Genomic DNA, 20,152 nt, shown 5'->3' on the forward strand with positions numbered 1-20,152 from the left:
GTGATCATGACAGATGCAACCAAGGAAAATTTAGGATCAATGGTGCTGTACACCTGCACTGACGATGTTTGGATGAATAAATTGTTTGAGATGTTTCATGTCCGTAAGTGATGATATTTATATTGAACAACCAAATACATTTTGATGTTTTTGACATATAATAAAGCCACTGGGTACTCCAAAACTGACTGGTGTAAATGTTTCAGAGGCGAGCGAATGTTGCATGTGGTGTGTACATGTGTGCGTGTGTGTACCATAGTGACTAGGAGGCAGCAGTGTTAAGACCACAAATGGATGTTTTCACAGTACTCGAATGTTTTGAGATGGATGTCTGTTTTTAGCAAATTCTGATAAGAGAAATATACATTTTTAATTGTTGATGCTGCAAGGAAAACAGCTGACAGTAAGGGAGTGATACTGGGAGAAAAGGGTAGAGACAGTTATCTAGCGCTTGGTATGCAGCAGTGTTGCTAAGGGATAGTTTCACCATTCTCGACATGTTTTGAGATGAATGTCTGTTTTTAGTAAATTGTGATAAGTGAAGAACGTATTTTTAACTGTTGATACTGCAAGGAAAACATCGCAGACAGTGAGGAAGTGGTACTGAGAGGAAGGGGTAGAGACTGCTGTCTAGCGACTGGGAGGCAGCAGTGTTACTAAGGTGTAACAATGGATGTTTTCACCATACTCAGTATGTTTTGAAATGAATGTTTATAGTAAATTATGATCAGTGAAGCATGCATTTTTAATTGTTGATGCTGCAAGGCAAACATAGCTGACAGTGAAGGAGTGATACTGAGAGAAGAGAGTAAAAACAGCTGTCTATCCTGTTCCCAAGCAGCCTTGCTATATTGAACTTTCGTTTTGAAACATTGTAATTTGTGTATTTACAAGTGCTACCTTTTTATATTATTTGTGGAGGTAATTACAGGTTAGTTAGAGTGCATGATTAATGATGGTAGTAGTCTGATATTGTGCTGGAGTCAAGGCAATGTGAGGAAATTCCGTAACAGATGTGGACTATGACGGGGTTCTTTTAGGATAAATGAACTGACGTGAACATTCATTGTACTTTATGTTTTCGTCAGTGAATGAAAGAACAGAGTTTATTGACTTCATTTGTGGTTTTAAATTAATAAAATATTAAAAACAGTGTTGATATCAGTTTACTGATACATATTTATCAACAAAGTTGAGATGGCCTCGTGGTTTGAAGTCACGTTTTGTTAAGACGGGGTTTTGTTTTCTTTTCTCTTTTCCTGTATAGTTCTTTGTACATAAAAGAAGAAACTAAAGGATGATGAGCAGTACTGAATAGATTCTGAAAGGTGAGTGTGTATCTAAGTGATAGTGGCTCATATCAGTTACGTTTTGTCAAGAAGTGGCATTGTTTTCTTTTCCTGTACCATTCTTTGTATATAAAAAAAAGAAACCAAGGCTGATGATCAGTAATGAATAGATTTTGAAAGGTGTGTATCTGTGTGGTAATGGCTCTTATCAAGAAACCTTACTGCAGTCTTGGTTAGGGCAAACTTTTTTCACGGAACTGCCCTGCCAGAATTAGGGTGCGTCTTTCACAATGCTGCGTCTTACATGCCGCGAAATACGGTATCTCTCGCAACCCTACCCCTCATGTTGGCACTTCTCACTTTCTGCTCCCAGTTGTCATCCCCTGTCCTCTCCACATGCCCAGACCATCTCAGTGTACCTCTCCTCATCACAACACCAATACACTCTAGTCCCATCTTACCTCTTAACTCATCCATTGTAAACCTAGCCCCCCCAGGACTCACATTCAGGGATGCACTGCACATCCACCTAATCATTGTCATTTCAGTATTTTTGAGCCTGCGAATATACTTTTTCTTTACTGCCCAGGTCTCACTGCCATACAGCATTACACTCCTAACACATGCCGCATACAAAGATCCCTAGCACGGAGGGAGAGCCCTCTCAGTGTCAGGAGAGGCAACAGCTCCCTGAACTTCTTCCAACTACTCCTCACTCTAGTCACAGAGCTAGCTCCAGCCCCACCTCCAGCACATAACATGTCTCCCAAATAACAAAACTCTTCCAAACATTCGAGAGACTCGCCAGCAAGATCAATGCAATCACCCCTGACAATCTCCACATGCTCTCCTCAACACATCCCGCACGTGAAATCTGCATTATCTCGCAGTCTGCATATAATACCACTACATCTCTTTTGCACTGACTTACCACAAAGACTGCATGAGATGGAATTACTTCCCACACCCTTGTGGCAAACTGCACAAGGCCACTCTCCCTCTTCTTTGACAGTACTGCCACCAACCCTAGATACCATCACCTTTGTTTTATCAGCATTTATTCTCAAGCCCCTGTGCTGCATACCATCTCTCCACTTCCTAAATCTTTTCTCTGCCTCCCTTTCATTCCTGGCAGTCAACATCAAAATCATCGGCATTCATCTCCCATGTGAGTCCATTACTGAAGTCACGTGAGAGGGCTTCAGACATGATAAAAATCAAAGGGCTCAAGACTGACCCCTGATGCACATCAGCATTCACGGAAAACTTATCACTCAAAGCTCCATTCCCTCTTACCTGGGTGCAAGCACCTACATAGTGTCACTGGTGTATTTACCCCAGTAGCGAATGGGTGAAATAGAAGATGAGAAGATAATGTAAGGAGACAGGCAAGCCGTCAAGAATGATAAATCTTTTGTGTAGGCGAACTGTCAAGAATCTTTTGTGTTATCAGTTTTGCTGCCTGTAAGGGTATAGCCCCAGACATCACTGTTTACATAGCGGTCAACTTTTTTGCTTCTGGGCAGGTAACATTGGTTGTTTTTCCCAGAATTATGCAGGGACCCTTTTGTCCTTGATCATGAATGGGTGTGACTTATAGTGTGGGAGGAGCAAAATGAGAGTACTTGCCAATAGGAGTCTAAAAAAACCTTTCTTGGCCTTCTTGATGGCACGCTAATGGTTATGTGTGTTGTAAGGCCCCAATTGGTAGCAGGTGTCTCCATTGTTTGTGTATGGCTGGAGATTACACTTAAGACAGCCTAGTGGCTAGTTAGCTGAGAGAGGCGAAGTAAGGCTACTTTATAAGCTCGAGGACCATGTGAGAGACATACTTTTTTGTCACTTTTTTTGGTCACACATTTTGACACATTGTCACTTTTGTCACTTACTTCACATTACACTTTTTGTCACATTTTGTTGCACTTCTCCACATATTTTCACACATTACTAAATACGTTACTTTGATTATGAAACACACTGTGCACCATTTCTCATTTTTGGTTCACTTCTTCATTTGCACTAGTGTGTGGTTTATATCTGGATTATATCATCAACGAATTCTCCTAGTTCCTCAAACTCTGTGAGTATGTAGCCTTCACTGATTGTAATCTGGTAAGGTATGCAATAACTCATTTATGTTTGTATTCTTAGGCCTGTGTGAATTCCCCTTTGTAAAATGAATCCTAGATTCTTCTTTGGTGTGTGTGTCATAGTGTAAAGTAAGTTAGTTCTCTTGTGAGCTTTGCCTTATGCCTTTTGATGATTAATTAAGGGTTAAGAGTGCACTGTAATATATACCCCTATAACAACAGCCATAACCATTTTAACCAGCCACTCCTCTATCCCAAGTTTTCTCATTGCCCATTTCACCACCTCTCTACGGACTCTGTCAAAGACCTTCTCCAAATCAACAAAAACAAAGTACAGATCCCTTTTCTTTCCTATACAGTTTTCCTGAAGCTGTTGAACTATGAATATGGCATCAGTGGTCCATTTGCCTGGCATAAACCCAAACTGCATCTCATCAATATTCACTCCATCTCTAATCATACCTTCTGGAACTCTCTCCATTATCTTCATTATCTGGTTCAATTGCTTTATGCCTCTATAATTTCCTCTTTCCAGGACATCACCCTTTCCCTTTTACACATGTATAATCACACTCTTCAACCAATCATCTGGGAAAACACACTCATATATAATCGTATTTATCAAGTCTGTAACTAACGCCACTCCTCTGTCTCCTAAGGCCTTCAGCATTTCAGAAGTCAGCCCAGGCACACACCTGCCACCTTCCCGACTTGCATCCTGCATATTGCCCTGCTCACAGTAGCAGCATCAATCAAAGGCAAAGAGGCCAAACACTGGATCTGCTGACTCCAAACCTTCCCTCTTCCAGTCAAACTCCTCATTCACCAACCGGTTATACTGCTTTCTCCAGGCATCTCTAATATCCCCACTGTTCTTCACACATTGCTCACCTATGGTATCGCTGTTTTCCCTCTTCATCTCATCTGCCACCATAAATATCATATTCTTCCTTTCAGGACTATTTAGGTTATCCAGTAAAAGTCTCTGAGACTCAGATTATGCCCTGTATGCCTCTTTTCTAGTCCTACACTTGACAGTCAGTATTCCTCTTTGTTACCACCCTTTGCCATTCCTGGAAAAGCCTTCTTTTCTACTTAACTGCAGCTTCTACACCCTCATCCCATCACCAAGTTACTTTATGTCATGGGGGGCCCCTTGTCCATCCTCACACTGAATCAGTAATTTTTAGAAGATTGTTCTTGAGAGCTCTGTACTGTTCATTAACACTTCTGTCAATAGTTCCCTGTTCAGCCACCACTCTACTCATCTCACTATAGAAGGCAACTCCTCCTGCTTGGTTTTTCAACTTCCACATATTCCTCCTAGGTGCACAGGTCCTATTTTTCTTCACCTGCTCCTTAAGCACCATGTCACATATCAATAACTTGTGTTACTGCACACACTCTTTGCTCCCTACAACTTTAACATCCCTCCCAACTCCCTATCAGCCCTCCTGATCAGGAAATAGTCTATCTGGCTACTATTTTCCCCAGGCTCGTATGTAATCAGCCTACTCTCTCTTTTCCTAATAATATGCGTGTTGCACACAGGAATGTTCACTGCCTCCCTATACTCAAGCTATCATTTCCCCTTCCTCACTTCTCGAACCATATGCGCACCTCCCATATACCCCTTCCTATCCTTGAGCTACATCACCTTCATGACCATTTAAGTCCTCTCCAAAAACTACAATCTCATCATCCCCATTACCACTTACCTCAAGTATTAGGGTCATCCCAGAATCTATCTTCTTCTACATCAGCCAATTCAGCCTATGGTTCATACACTGATATAAATGAACATGTGCCCCTACCGAACAAACTTTTCACTACTACTGTATTTTCATTTCACTCACTCCCATTACATTTATGACATACTCCATCCATTTTTCCTTAGCCAGTACACCCACACCACCATATCTACCTGCTCTTCCCTGCCAAAATATCTTGTACCAACAATTCCTCCCGGCAGTCTTTCTGGCTGATCTTCCCCACATCTTACATCTTGTACACAGTCATTATTCGCCCACCTCCTACTCATTGCCTCGACCTCCTCCCCCGCACTACCCTTCATTCTACCCATCACTCTACCCACATTCCAAGATGCTACTCTGATCCCCTTGGGTAATTTAGCATCATCAGGCTTCTGCTTCTAATTTTTTGTCAGAGTCAATTAATATTAAATAGAGGGAGGGACAGACCACAGGCCCTGCCCACTCGCACAGTCTCGAGTCCAGGCATGGGACGTGGGACCCATAGCCAACCAGCTGCGACCAGTGGTTGTGGTAGGGGCCTCAGGGCATGCTGCCAGGACAGCTACAGGGATACCCTCCAAGTGCACCATGACTCTGTAACTGCCCTGCAATTATACATTCACTGATAGGGCAGCCTCCTGGGGTGCTGCTCCCGGGTTTGGGCCCCTCTCTCTTGGGCGGAAGCAAGAGTCTGGGAAGTGCAATACCCTGTACCCTCTAGTGCAGATCTGAGCCGTATCCCATCCTGGCCCCAAAAAACTATATTGGCAGAGCCTGCATCAAGCCTTCCCTCAATAGGTCCACCACTAGGTAGCAGGGGCAAAGTTTTCTGGCCACATGTCCTTGCTGGCGTCAAACCTTGTGATGTAGTGGGGTAGGTTGTGTGATATGTACTGCTCACATAGGATAGTACATGAGAGAGTTAGAAGAGTGTGTTTGGGAGTGTATGCTGGTCTACTCTCCATGTTAGTGTCACAATGAAAAGGTCAGCAAAGGGGGATGGTCAGATCTGGTGGCGAGTGAAACAGGAGCTCCAGCTCTCCCCATCACCAACATTCCCATTTTCCTTAGGAGTACCACCCTGATCAGCTGGTGCTACAGCATACTCCCTAAACATGGAAACAATTGGCTTGTGGGCACCTCCTCCAGGATCAAGGCATCTGGCTATAGACACAATGACAGATAGCTTTTTCCCTTATGCATTTATGTAGTGAGTTGCATGGCAAGTTTAACTTCAAGCTCATCTATCCCTTTGCTGTCACTAGATTGTCACTGTGCAGTATGTACAGTGTGTTTCAACAGTTTCTGTACATTAGGTTTGTTATTTCATCAGAGATGTTGAATCAGTTTAGGTTAGGAGCTGTTAGGTCATATAAATTTCTTGTTAAAGTTTTACTTAAGGAACATTGCCTGGAGCAACTTTTCATTTAAGTTTACTGATCCCTTTAAAGCACAGACATCTTTTTATGCTTCCTTCTTGCTACTATCAAACATTTTACTAAGCTCTGAAGAGTGTTTAATAATGGTAGTGGGGAGATTAATGAAGGCTGTATCTGACCCTTCCAGTTCAAGAAACCTTTCTGATACTGTAGCTCCAAGAGGTGAGCAGAATTAAGAATTAAAAACATTGATGGGGTTAAATCCGTGACTACATCCAATATTTTTCAGAACAATTTTTTCTGTCTGTTGATCTATCTGTCTGTCTGTTGCCAAATGCCTTAATCCCATAAGGGGTGGCCACAAACAAATCGCCTCCATGTCACCCTGTCCCCTGCAATTTCACTGCCAAGCTCCCAGCTCACACCCTCCTCTTTTATATACCTCTTCATTCCATCCCTCCATCTCATCCTTGGCCTCCCCCTCCCTCTCTCCCTGTCCACCTCACTCACATACACTTTCCTTGTCAGTCTCTAGCTCTCCATCCATTCCATATGGCCAAACCACCTCAATGTATTTCTCCTAAAGCTTTCAATCACATCCACATCACAATGCTCTCTCACTTCCTCATTTGTCAGTCTGTCTATCCATGTGCCTCCACTTGCTCCTCTCAAATAACTCATTTCCACTGCTCTTACTCTTGACTTGTGTCTTTCGAACAAGGTCCAAGCTTCACTTCCATATCTTAGAGTTGGCATCACAATACTGTCAGCGACATTTTTACTCCCATGCTCACTTCCTTGTTTCTTATCACTGATTTCAAAGAACCAGCAACCTTTCTTCCCTGTTGTACCCTTTCAAGCACTTCACCCTCTAAACTTCCATCCTGACTCATCACACTAACCAGGTGCTTATATGAACTCATTTTCCATTTCCTCCTCATCCAACCTCACTGACATTCAGTGGCTTCATTTCTCTCAAAGACCATAACTTTACTCTTCCCTACATTCACCTTTACTCTCCGTTTTTTATACACTCTCCCAGACTCATCCACCAAACCTTGAAGCTCCCCTTCGTCTTCACGTAACAACACATTATCATGTGCAACCAACAGTACTGGGAGTTTCCAAACATTGCTCTCTCTCATTAGGGCTGCTTCAACACCCACTGCCCTGCCTTGTCTCTTTTATAACCCCATCCATATACAGACTGAACACCTATGGAGACATGACACATCCTCATTTCAATCCAGCTTTCAAACAGAAAAAGTCACTCAGTTCACTGTCCACAATCACTGCAGCCTTAGCACCCTTATACATACTCTTCACGTCATTCAGCAACTTCTCATTTACTTCATATATTCATAATACTTTCTGCATTCCTTGTCTATCCACCCAGTCATATGCTTTCTCCAAATCCATGAAGGCTGCATACAACTTCTTTCCCTCCTCTAGGAACTTTTCCACTAAAGATCTAAGAATGAATATCTAATCTACACAACCCCTTCCCTTCCCAAAACCTCCCTGTTCTTCTCCAATTAATTCCTCAGTTATTACCCTAACTCTGTCAATAAGTATCCTGCCATATACTTTTCCTATTACACCAAGAGGACAAATGCCCCTATGATTACCACACACTTCTTTTTCCCTTTTTCCTTTGTCTATCTATCTATCTATTGCCAAATGCCTCAATCCTGTTTGGAGTGGCCACAAACAAATCACCTCCACGTCGTCCTGCCCCCCGCCATTTCACTGCTCTGCTCCCAACTCACACCCCCCTCTCTCATATACCTCTCCACCCCATCCCTCCATCTCATCCTCAGCCTCACCCTCCCTCTTCCCCCCTCCACCTCACTCACATACACTCTCTTCATCAGTCTTTCACCCTCCATCCTCTCCACATGGCCAAACCACCTCAGTGTGTTCCTCATAACACTTCCTATCACATCCACATCCACACCACAACGCTCCTTTATATCCTCATTCGTCAGCCTGTCTCTCCATGTGACTCCACAGGCTCCTCTTAAATAACTCATTTCCACTGCTCTCACTCTTGACTTGTGTCCCTCCAACAACGTCCAAGCTTCACTTCCATACTTTAGAGTTGGTATCACAATACTGTCATGTAGTAATTTTTTCACTTCCATGCTCACTTCCCTGTTTCTTATCACTGCTTTCAAAGAACCAGCAACCTTTCTTCCCTGCTGTACCCACCTCCATCCTTACTCATCACACTACCCAAGTACTTAAACGTACTCACATTTTCCACTTCCTCACCATCCAACCTCGCTGTACTTTCACTGACTTCACCTCTCTCAAAGACCATCACTTTACTCTTCCCTACATTCACCTTTAGATTCCGTTTCTTGCACACTCTCCCAAACTCATCCACCAAGCCTTGCAGCTCCCCTTCGTCTTCACTCAACAACACAGTATCATCTGCAAATAACAGTACAGGGAGTTTCCAAACACTATCCTCTCTCACCAGGGCCACTCCAACATCCACTACCCTACCTTGTACCTCTTTTATTACCCCATCCATGAACAGATTGAACAACCATGGGGATTAATTATACAGTACCTGACTTCCAATCCTCTGGGACTCTACCTTCCTCCCGGCCAATCTACATATTTTTCGCATCCATTCTACTACTATCTCTCCCCCATGCTTCAGCATTTCACCACACACACCATCAGTTTCTGGGGCTTTCCCCATTTTAACTTTGTTCATTGCTTCTACAACTTCCATCCTACTGATTTCTTCCTCTCATCTCACATCCCTCCTTCTCCCAGCCACTTATACTCGCACTGCCTTCATTCTCTATGTTCAACAATTTTCTTAAAGTGTTCTCTCCATCTGCTTGCTTTTTCTCCCTTCTCCACTAGCAATCTACCATTTTTATCTTTCACCCCTTGACTAACTTCTTTATCACTCTGTCTTACTCACTTTACCTCTTTCCAAAAAATTTTCTTACATTCCCTCCACTTTACACTCAAACTCCTTCCAAATTCCTCATCCACTGTCTTCTTACTCTCTTATTGATCCTTTCACCTCTCTCTTCCTCTCTGCATATAACTTTCTTCCGTCTCTCAACGTCCTCCAAGCCCCTGTTTTTCATCCACTCTTTATATGCTTTCTTCTTTTGTGCTAAGTGGTAGGTGGTGGCAACCATCATCCACTCACTTGATGCAGTGCTACCTACTTCTTCCTTAGCCCTTATCATTCTTTTTCTGTGCCTGCCCTCTTCTCTTCCTATTTCTTCCATCTTTCCTTTCACTTCTTATTGCTTTTCTTTCCTTTACAGGTGGCTTTACATTGAGTGACAAGCCAAATGGTTTCCTGTCAGCTAAGAAACCATTTACAGTGCTGGATGGTAACCATATAGCCAAACCATAAGTGCTCCTTATGTGTCAACAAGTGGGTTGGTGGAGGGTTAGTGCCCCTCCCCATGAAACAAATAACTGAAAGTCAAATGGCCACCCCTTACGGGATTATGGCGTCCGGCAATAGATTGACAGATAGATAGATAGATTCTTTTGTGCCACAGCCTGTCTCACCTCTTCATTCCACCATGCTGTTCCTTGCATGCCCTTTTGTCCTCTCTTCACCCCACACACCACCTCACATGTTGCTCAGATTGCTTATGTGAATATCTTGCACACACCTTCCATGTCCCCCATCTCCTCAAAATCGTATTTATCCATACGCTCCTCCACTTCTCTCTTATATTTTGCCTTTTTTCCATCCTCTGGCAACCTTTCTACCCTCTTTGTATGAACTACATCCTCCTGTCCTTACCTTCTTCTATTCCTCCATTTCATTTGAACCTTGATTTTCACAAAGTCCACTCCCCCAACCTCTATATGCTCTTGCATCCATTACTCACCTTCTCATTCTATCATCCACACACACAATTAGTCACTGCCTTCTGTTCATTCAGTTCACCACCCACCCTTCTCATCACTTGCCACATATACCTGTGGATCATTTTGTATCTAAAGATGGTATTGGCTACCACCAACCCCCTCCCCACACAAATGTCCAATAGAGCACTGCCGTTCCCATCCACTTCTGCAGGCACACCCCACTCACCAACTACTCCATCCACCTCCACATTCCTTACTTTTCCATTCATATCTCCAGTCAAAAACACTCTCTCATTCCTTTCAGACTTTTCCATGCATGCTTCCACATTTGTCCAGAACTCTTACACTACTTGCACGATCTTGTGTTGGCGCATACACACACACAGTCACCCACATTTGTAGTCCAACTTTCATTCTTACCCACATAATCCTTGAGCCAACTGATCCACACTCTCTTATATTTTCCTTCCGTATCTTGCACGCAACAATACACACTCCATCTTTTGCTCTCTCATTCTCACCCACTCCCTTGCATATACCCCATCCATACTCCCATTCTCTCACACTCTCACAAATCCATTTAGTCTCAGTTATTCCACATACATCCACTTTTGCACCCTTAAGCACCTAGACCAGGGGTCGGCAACCCTAGGCACGCGTGCCAGACTTGGCACGTGAAGTGCTATACTATGGCACTCAACGTGATCAGTGTAACAAAGAAAATATTGAAAATGCAAAGACAGAGAGAGAGAGAGGTGGGCACATCCTTTCTTACTAAATCAATTAACATTGTCGCTACAGTGTTAAAAAATCTTACCTGACACGCAAAGTGGCGAAAAAATTGGCGTTAATTATAAATTGGCACACCATGTTCAAAAGGTTGCTGACCCCTGACCTAGACAATCTCTCTCTCTCTTTCACCTGATCATTTGCACCCCTTATAATCTGTTCATTGTGGACAATAGTTTCTTTGTAGGTAGCTATTATTGTCCTTATGTTTTTCCCAGTATCCTTTAGCATAACAGCATTCTATCTTACAAGTAGTAGCAGTCCCATTCAACTGCAATACCCACAATCCCAGGCACAACCTGATCTACCCTTAACATAACCCAGAAAGCTATGTCCATCCATCCATCCATCAGCCAATCCTACGTTGCCCCATGAGGAGTGTAGGAGCCTGGGGCTAGGCAGTTGGTCCTGACATTTAAGATGAGAGTGAAGAAAGCTATGTTATTTGTTTTTGTTTTTTTTCTTCTTTTTTTAGACTCCCTGATATTTTTAGGGGAATGTGTCATCAAAATCATGGCCTTTGATCAGGGGGGGAAAAAAAAAAATGGAAACAACATCAATGGAAAACAAAAGTTATATATATGAAAGAATAAAAAATACTGGATGCAATAAGAAAAAAAAATTCATGGTTACTTCATGTTTCAGCACTGCAACTTTTTAAATATCAGTGCTTTAACTGTCTTCTTTACCAACTGGACCATTGAATGCATCCATGTGAACTGATAATGAATTCTGACTGGTCTTCATAATCTGGTTGATTAGTGAAGTATATGAGTGATAGTGGCCCCATTCTTCCCTATAACAATCATTATTTACTTCCAGAGACAGTGAGCTCCTTCAAGGTGAAGGAAAATCATTGATATGCATAACAGAATGCACAGTATGATTTAAACATGCAGAATAATAAAAATATCTTACATATAACAAAGTAAAGAAATGGACAGTCCTATTTGTTGTGGAAAACCTCTTGCCACAACAAAACAAAAGATGTGTCAATGGTCTAGGCATGAAGGACAATGAACTCAATATACAATCTATGGGTGTGAGCACAGTACTGTAATCTGATTGTGAAGTGATATGTATATTCATGTTTGACTGTTGTACATGAAAAAGCTCAGTTTATCTATAAGACACACATACATACACGCATATTAGGCCAGTCTGATAGAAGACAACTTTCTGACATAACCAAATAAACCTAACCTAACTGCTCAAATATGAAATAACAATAGTAATTTTCTTGTTTCAGCCTATCCTCAACTTGGCAATGAATTTTTGACCTTTCTTTTGTTTTTTTATGCAGTCTGCTTAATTTTTACCTTCATCTCCATCAGAAATGACCAATGTTCGAGATACATCCCCTCCCCTCAATTGAGTGAAATACTGTACATGCCAATTTAGGTTTTAGCCTACCCTGACCCCACTTAACCTAAACTCACTCCAAGCAATTCAGTCCTTATTAAACAAATATCAACTTTACCTTAGCTGTTGGCCTCATATTCCTTGGAAAAAAAAAAGGGGGGGGGGGGGGAATGCCTGTTACTTTCACAGAGGCTGTGGCAAAACTCAGTCAGCACCAACTCAGCCAGCGATTGCCTTGAGTCAGTCACGTTACTCATCCTGGTTGCCAACTGGCTAATTTTTAAAATGTTACATCTATCTATCTATCTATTGCCAGACGCCTCAATCCCGTTTGGGGTGGCCACAAACAAATCGCCTCCAAGTCGCCCTGTCCCCTGCCATTTCACTGCCCTGCTCCCAACTCACACCCCCCTCTCTCATATACCTCTCCACCCCATCCCTCCATCTCATCCTCAGCCTCACCCTCCCTCTTTCCCCTTCCACCTCACTCACATACACTCTCTTCGTCAGTCTTTCACCCTCCATCCTCTCCACATGGCCAAACCACCTCAGTGTGTTCCTCATAACGCTTCCTATCACATCCTCATCAACACCACAACGCTCCTTTATATCCTCATTCGTCAGCCTGTCTTTCCATGTGACTCCACAGGCTCCTCTTAAATAACTCATTTCCACTGCTCTTACTCTTGACTTGTGTCCTTCCAACAACGTCCAAGCTTCACTTCCGTACGTTAAAGTTGGTATCACAATACTGTCACATAGTAACTTTTTCACTTCCATGCTCACTTCCCTGTTTCTTATCACTGCTTTCAAAGAACCAGCAACCTTTCTTCCCTGCTGTACCCTTTCAAGCACTTCACCCTCCAAACCTCCATCCTTACTCATCACACTACCCAAGTACCTAAACGTACTCACATTTTCCAATTCCTCACCATCCAACCTCGCTGTACATTCACTGACTTCACCTCTCTCAAAGACCATCACTTTACTCTTCCCTACATTCACCTTTAGATTCCGTTTCTTACACACTCTCTCAAACTCATCCACCAAGCCTTGCAGCTCCCCTTCGTCTTCACTCAACAACACAGTATCATCTGCAAACAACAGTACATCTCCATTATATATATATATAAAGGAGCGTTGTGGTGTGGATGTGGATGTGATAGGAAGAATTATGAGGAACACACTGAGGTGGTTTGGCCATGTGGAGAGGATGGAGGGTGAGAGACTGGCGAAGAGAGTGTAAGTGAGGTGGAGGGGGGAAGAGGGAGGGGGAGGCCGAGGATGAGATGGAGGGATGGGGTGGAGAGGTATATGAGAGAGGGGGGTGTGAGTTGGGAGCAGGGCAGTGAAATGGCGGGGGACAGGGCGACTTGGAGGCGATTTGTTTGTGGCCACCCCAAACGGGATTGAGGCGTCTGGCAATAGATAGATAGATAGATAGACATCTCCATTACTCATATTACTGATTTCTAACAATAATGTCACAGACGAATAGATGTTTGCAAGGTGAGACCTAACTATAGAGCACTTCCAATATAACTGGATCTGTTATGGCTTGAAAAAAGAATACAGAAATAACAGGTACCAACATAATTATCTTTACTGAACTTTTAATATTCACTTTCAACAGAAAACGCAATTTTGCTATTTTTATCTATGATATGCATCCAGATACTTTCCAGCATTCCTAAACATCTTGAAGAGGAAAAGGCATTGAAAATCTGTCAAACTTATGTAAACAAGATGAAGCTAGGTCTGAATGATGTGGTTTTAAAAATGGCCAGATTAAAAAAAAAAAAAATACCATTACCAATTACACAACAAAGTTATTAGTAACCGTGTAGGTTTTACTTTAAGCTGCAGAGAGACCTTATCAATTCAACTCCTATTCCTCCTGTTTGTTTCTTGTATTTTTGTTAATATTTTCATGGTGGTAAACAATTGTTCCCAATTGATTTTTTCCCCTTTGTTTTAATAATGTATTGATCATAGTGGTAGGTGGGGGCACTCACTATCCACTTTCTCGATGTAGTGCTGCTCTCAGATGACTGCCCCTTTCCTCACTTCCTTCCTTCCTCCTCTGGCTTTCTTTCCTTCACTCTTTCCTCTTCCTTCTGTATATGGGTGACTCTGCACTGAGTGACAAGCCAAACTGTTTTCTGTACACCAGGAAACCATTTGCTATGCTGGGTGGTAACCATAAAACCTAATTATGGTGCCTAGTGGTTTAGTGGGTAGGTTAATTAAGATGCTCCAGTCGGACTGAGCCTGTGCAGGTTTATATCCAAGGGATGGTTGCAGTTGCTCATGTAATGCCACTCAGGGATGTGTAAGGCTGGTCACTCTCATCTTAGATGCCATGAGCAACTTGCCTAGCCCCGGGCTCCTACGATTCCCATGGGGCAACACAGGATTAGATGATGATGATGTTATAATCATCTTCCTTACATCTCACTGATATTTGTTTTCCTTACACATAATGGAAAAGACATACTCAAATCTATCCAAATTAATTTCTTTTTGCATTTACTTTTTCTGCTGTTTTTCTTTTTTACTATTTTATATAAATGATGCTTAACAAGTGGATTGCGAGCCACAGCTCAGGCTGGGTAGCATCACGTTGCGAGGCACAGCTCAGGTTGTGCTGGCCATGCAACACTGCCGACTACTCCACCCCTACACAAACTAATGCATGGCACTATGCAAAGATGGAGACAGGGATTTTTTTTCTTTTCACCAGATGATGCCCTGGATGCTTATCTTCAAGTTTATGATAAAAAAAAAAAAAAAAAAAAAAATCACTATCCTACATAAACTTACACATGGTTCTACGCAAAGACGGAGAAAGAGAGAGAGAGTATTTTTTTTTTCACCAGATGATGCCCTGGATGTTTCGTTTAAAATAAACGAAAACTAAAATAAAAAACTTTTTTTTCTTCATTTTTTGCACCCCACAGGGTGGGAAAAAAAAACAAAAAAAGTAATTGCGCAATCCACGGGTTAATGTTAACGTTTTTTTTCTGTTGTGCTTGTTGTCTTGTTATGATTATATATTTCACAGATGCAATGGCAGACTTACTAAAACTTACTTGAATCTTCGTTGGGTTAGGTTTAACTGCTAGGTTAGATTAGGCGAGGTTTGGTTTAGTTAGGTTAGGTTTGTTTAGGTTAGATAAGGTTAAAATGTAAGGTTAGGAAGAAGTACTAAAAGGAAACTGGGTTGCCAACAATAGCACTTTTGAGTGGATTTGAGAATGTTGCAGTAAATGAAAAAAAAGAGACGATAATGTGGAAGGTACTTGACTAAAAACAAAAGGAAAACTGATATAACTAGAAATGCTCATTTATCACCACAATAATAACCAGGAAAGTATAAAAGACTTTCAGGAAGAACTGAATTGGTAAGGTGCTCCTGCTGGTTAAAATAAAACTTACGGTATATGTTTGTCATTTAGTATATGCAATTTTAATAAATTTTTCTTCTGTACACATCTGTTGCCAATGAATTTTTTAGTACTAAGTAGATAAGGAGTGGGAGTTGTTCAGCTCGCTGCTCCATCTGTTATCTAATCAACGTCCAGACTAGATTAAATTAGGCTGTCAGATTAATTAGGTTAGGTTAGGTTAGGTTAGGATAACTTAGATGCAATGAAAAGCAGAGATAGGAGCTGGAGACTCCGTCCCCCCAACTCCTTTCTCCTGACATTGAGAGGACTCACCCTACGTGCTAAGGGGTCTTTGTATGCAGCATGTTAGGAGTGTAATGCTGTATGGTAGTGAGACCTGAGCAGTGAAGGAGGAAGATATTCGCCGGCTCAGACGTACAGAAATGACAATGATTAGGTGGATGTGCAGTGCGTCCCTGCGTCCAAGGTCTGGAGGGGCTGGGTTAATGATGGAAGAGTTGAGAGGTAGGATGGGATTGGAGTGTATTGGTGTTGTGATGAGGAGAGGTAGATTGAGATGGTTTGGACATGTGGAGAGGATGGGGGATGATAATTGGGCGAGGAAGGTGAGAAGTGTTAATATTGGGGGTGGGGTTAAGAGGGGCAGACCGAGAAAGACATGGGACGAGGTCATTAAGTGTGACCTCAGGGTTAAGGGACTGAACAGGGAGGCTGCAATGGATCGTGCAGCATGGAGAGCCGCCATTAGGTGACCAAGGCCAACACATGCAAGCATGTCGGAGCCTTTAAAAACGAAAATGAAGAAAACTATTTGCGACAAATGCTTAAATAAGAAAATGCTTTGAATAATTTAAATTCAGTAATAAGTGGTAGAGTATGCGTTTCGTACACGGGTGAACCAGGGTTCGCGCCCCGCCAGAGTAATAAACTTTGGGAGTGTTCACCCGGCCACGTACTGCATTGGCGGACACAAGGGGTGCTTGCACCCAGTCGGCTTGCGCGGGCCGATTACACTTGGTTCACAGACTACACACACATCCAAAGCCACTCCAACACTACAATTACACTTACAAGCACTTTTCACCCTACATACAATCTCTACTAAACAGCCTAAGCCACTTGGTAGAGATACATTGGCTGTATCGTCCCGACTTCGGTCAGGATAGGCCGGTCCTGCAGTGGATACTCAAACGGCTGATGATGATGAACTCATGTAACTGGGGGGGGTCACTGTATATGCATAAGATGGTGAAATGGACAAGCCAATATTGTGTACTGTACTGAGTAAATGATTTCTTTTGTGGTAGCTATATATATATATATATATATATACTGGTATATATCCATCATCATCATCATCATCATCATCCAATCCTACATTGCCCCATGAGGAGCATAGGAGCCCGGGGCTAGGCAGTTGGTCCTGACATTTAAGATGAGAGTATATATAAATATATATATCATTCATTATTTTTTATTTAAGAATTATTACCTCTTGTCAGGATGCTTTTCTTTCCTTTACAGGTGACTTTACATTGAGTGACAAGCCAAATGGTTTCCTGTAAGCCAAAAAACCATTTACAGCACTGGGTGATAACCATATAACCAAACCATACGTGCTCCCTATGTGTCAGCAAGTGGGTTGGTGGAGGGTTAGTGCCCCTCCCTGTAAAACAAATAACTCGGAGTCAAATGGCCACCCCTTACGGGATTATGGCATCTGGCAATAGATAGATAGATAGAATAAGCATAATAATTTCAGAGTCCATTATGGGTGTAATTCCGAAAATTTACAGCGATGTCCTTTACGTAAAATTATTGTTTCTCTCTACAGCTGTATGATACTAGTTAACAAAACCCAAGTGACAGGTGAGTAGCCATTGAAATAAAAATTAGTCTCTCCTAACTGTTGGCAATAGACGGTATACTTATATAACACACACTTACCTCTACAGCACGCTGAAGACTGGGATATTGTCTTTTTCTTATGTCTACATATATTAACTCTCCATGGGCGTTCCTATATGCCATTAAAATAGCTGGCTTACCAGCTCCCTCCCTGACCTGAAGCTTTCTGTTTGTTTACATGGAAGTTGGAACGTCGTTCGCATAGCGGTGAAGTAGCGGCTGTGTGCGAAACTTTGCGTTGACTTCATTACGGTAAAAATTTTAGAAGAGATTCTTTAACTCAGTGGAGTGTTATATTTAGAGGTTGACAAGCATCTGAATATCTGACTCTGCCAACGATTCACTGTGGTAGTTAGGTAAAGAGTTTTGAGTATGTAATCGACCAATTAATATGTCAAAGTTATAATCTGATTTCTGAGGGTACCAAAAGACTGATCATGTTATATTGTAGGTGAGTAGGTCAAAGGATTGACTGGACGTTAAAAAAGGAGTTTTGAGTATATAATCGACCCAATTGAAAGTCAAAGTTTTGATCCGATATCTAATCAATATTAGTGAAAGTGTTAAGGATAAGCCAAGGGATTAACCATGTTCGTTTGTAGGTGAGTAGGTCAAAGGTTAAAGTCATATGGCAAGGTCAACTTCAAAAGTTTTTAACCGATTTAGACTAAACTTGCTGGAAGGGTTGGGGGTATATCAGGAAAGAAGGGGTCTGACTGAGAAAAATCAAAGTCCAAGGTCACTAGACAGGATCACAGTTCTACCCGTGTCTGTGTTTGTATGCACAAAAAACTAGATAATGAAGGTAAGGAGAGAGTTCTAGAAGGTATGATTAGAAAAACAGTGAATATTGATGAGATGCAGTTTGGGTTTATATTAGGTAAAGGGACCACTGATGCCATATTGTTCAGCAGCTTCATGAAAAATATATGGGAAAGAAAAAGTATATATACTTTGCTTTAGTTGATTTGGAGAAGGCCTTTGATAGAGTCCCTTGAGAGGTTGTGAAGTGGGCAATGAGAAAGTTTGAGATCGAGGAGTGGCTGGTTGGGGAGGTTGGGGCTGTATGTGGGAGCTCGCACCCAGGTAGGGGTGAATGGAGATTTGAGTGATGAGTTTTCCGTGAATGATGGTGTACTGTACATCAGGGGTCAGCCTTGAGCCCCCTGTTGTTTATCACGGTACTTGAAGCCCTGTCACATAACTTCAGAAATGGACTTCCGTGGGAAATGTATGCTGATGATTTGGTAACGTGCGCGCATTATCAGGCGCGAAGGCCTGAGATCGAATCTCGGCGAGGGCAAATGTGATTAATTTGTGTCATTCTGGTCATTACAGTAGTGCTTGAGCTAGCTCTGCTGCTCGCGTGAAGAGTATTTGGAAGAAGTTCAGGAAGCTGTTGCCTCTCCTGACACTGAGAGGGTTCTCCATCCGTGCAAAGGGATCTCTTTGTATGCGGCATGCGTTAGGAGCGTAATGATGTATGGTAGTGAGACCTGGACCACCTGGACAGTAAAGGAAGAGGGTATTCGCAGGCGCGAACGTGCAGAAATGACAAAGATGTGGTGGATGTGCGGTGCGTCCTTGAATGTGAGGCCTTGGGGGGCTAGGTGTACAATGTACAAGTTGAGAGGTAGGATGGGACTGGAATGTATTGGTGTGATGAGGAGAGGTAGATTGAGATGTTTTGGGTATGTGGAGAGCATGGGGGATGACAATTGGGTGCAGGAAGTGAGAAATGTTAACGTTAGAGGTAGGGTTGCGAGAGGCAAAAGAAAAAGACCTGGAATGTGGTCATTGAGTGTGACCTCAGAGATAAGGGACTGAATGGGACGCTGCTATAGTGATCGAGCAACATGAAGAACCGTCTTAGGTGACCAAGGCCGACGCATATAAGCATAGTGAAACCTTTGAAAACGAAACGAACAAAAGGAACCAATCAAAGTTCAATGTCACAGGGTAAGGTTAATGTTATGCTGAATGTTTTTAGGTCGACTCCTCGTCCTAAAAACACTAGCGACTGAGCGGGGTCCTCTTTCCGGACTGGAAGTAAAGCACCAACAAAGGAACAGGACATAAAAACTAGGCAGTATACCTTAACACATCTATTGCCTTAATTCTAAACCGTTACAATATAACACAGAGTGATATTTAAGATACAGGATACAGGGACACAGAGTTAGACTTTGATATCACAAAATACAGTTGCACTTAACACACGATATGATACATGTATACCAATGTCTTTAGTTATATATATATATGGAGATACCCGCATTTCATTTAAAACCAAAACATATATGCACT

The 20,152-nt window shown here is 42.3% G+C and overlaps 1 protein-coding gene across 1 annotated transcript in view; it reads right to left on the minus strand.

Annotated features, from left to right (window-relative positions):
* The window catches only part of LOC145412911 (phosphatidylinositol N-acetylglucosaminyltransferase subunit H-like), a 45,053-nt gene extending 27,045 nt beyond the window's left edge, over positions 1-18,008 (minus strand). Inside the window, exon 1 of the mRNA XM_080282705.1 lies at positions 17,885-18,008. Coding sequence (XP_080138831.1) covers positions 17,885-17,968 — 84 coding nt within the window. The 5' untranslated portion in view covers positions 17,969-18,008. The remainder of the gene's footprint in view (positions 1-17,884) is intronic.
* Between the last annotated feature and the right edge of the window lie 2,144 nt (positions 18,009-20,152).

This window comes from Coenobita brevimanus, chromosome 94 (genome assembly GCF_032717465.1).
Source record: "Coenobita brevimanus isolate Jiangsu-jjx chromosome 94, ASM3271746v2, whole genome shotgun sequence".
Lineage (NCBI taxonomy): Eukaryota > Metazoa > Arthropoda > Malacostraca > Decapoda > Coenobitidae > Coenobita > Coenobita brevimanus.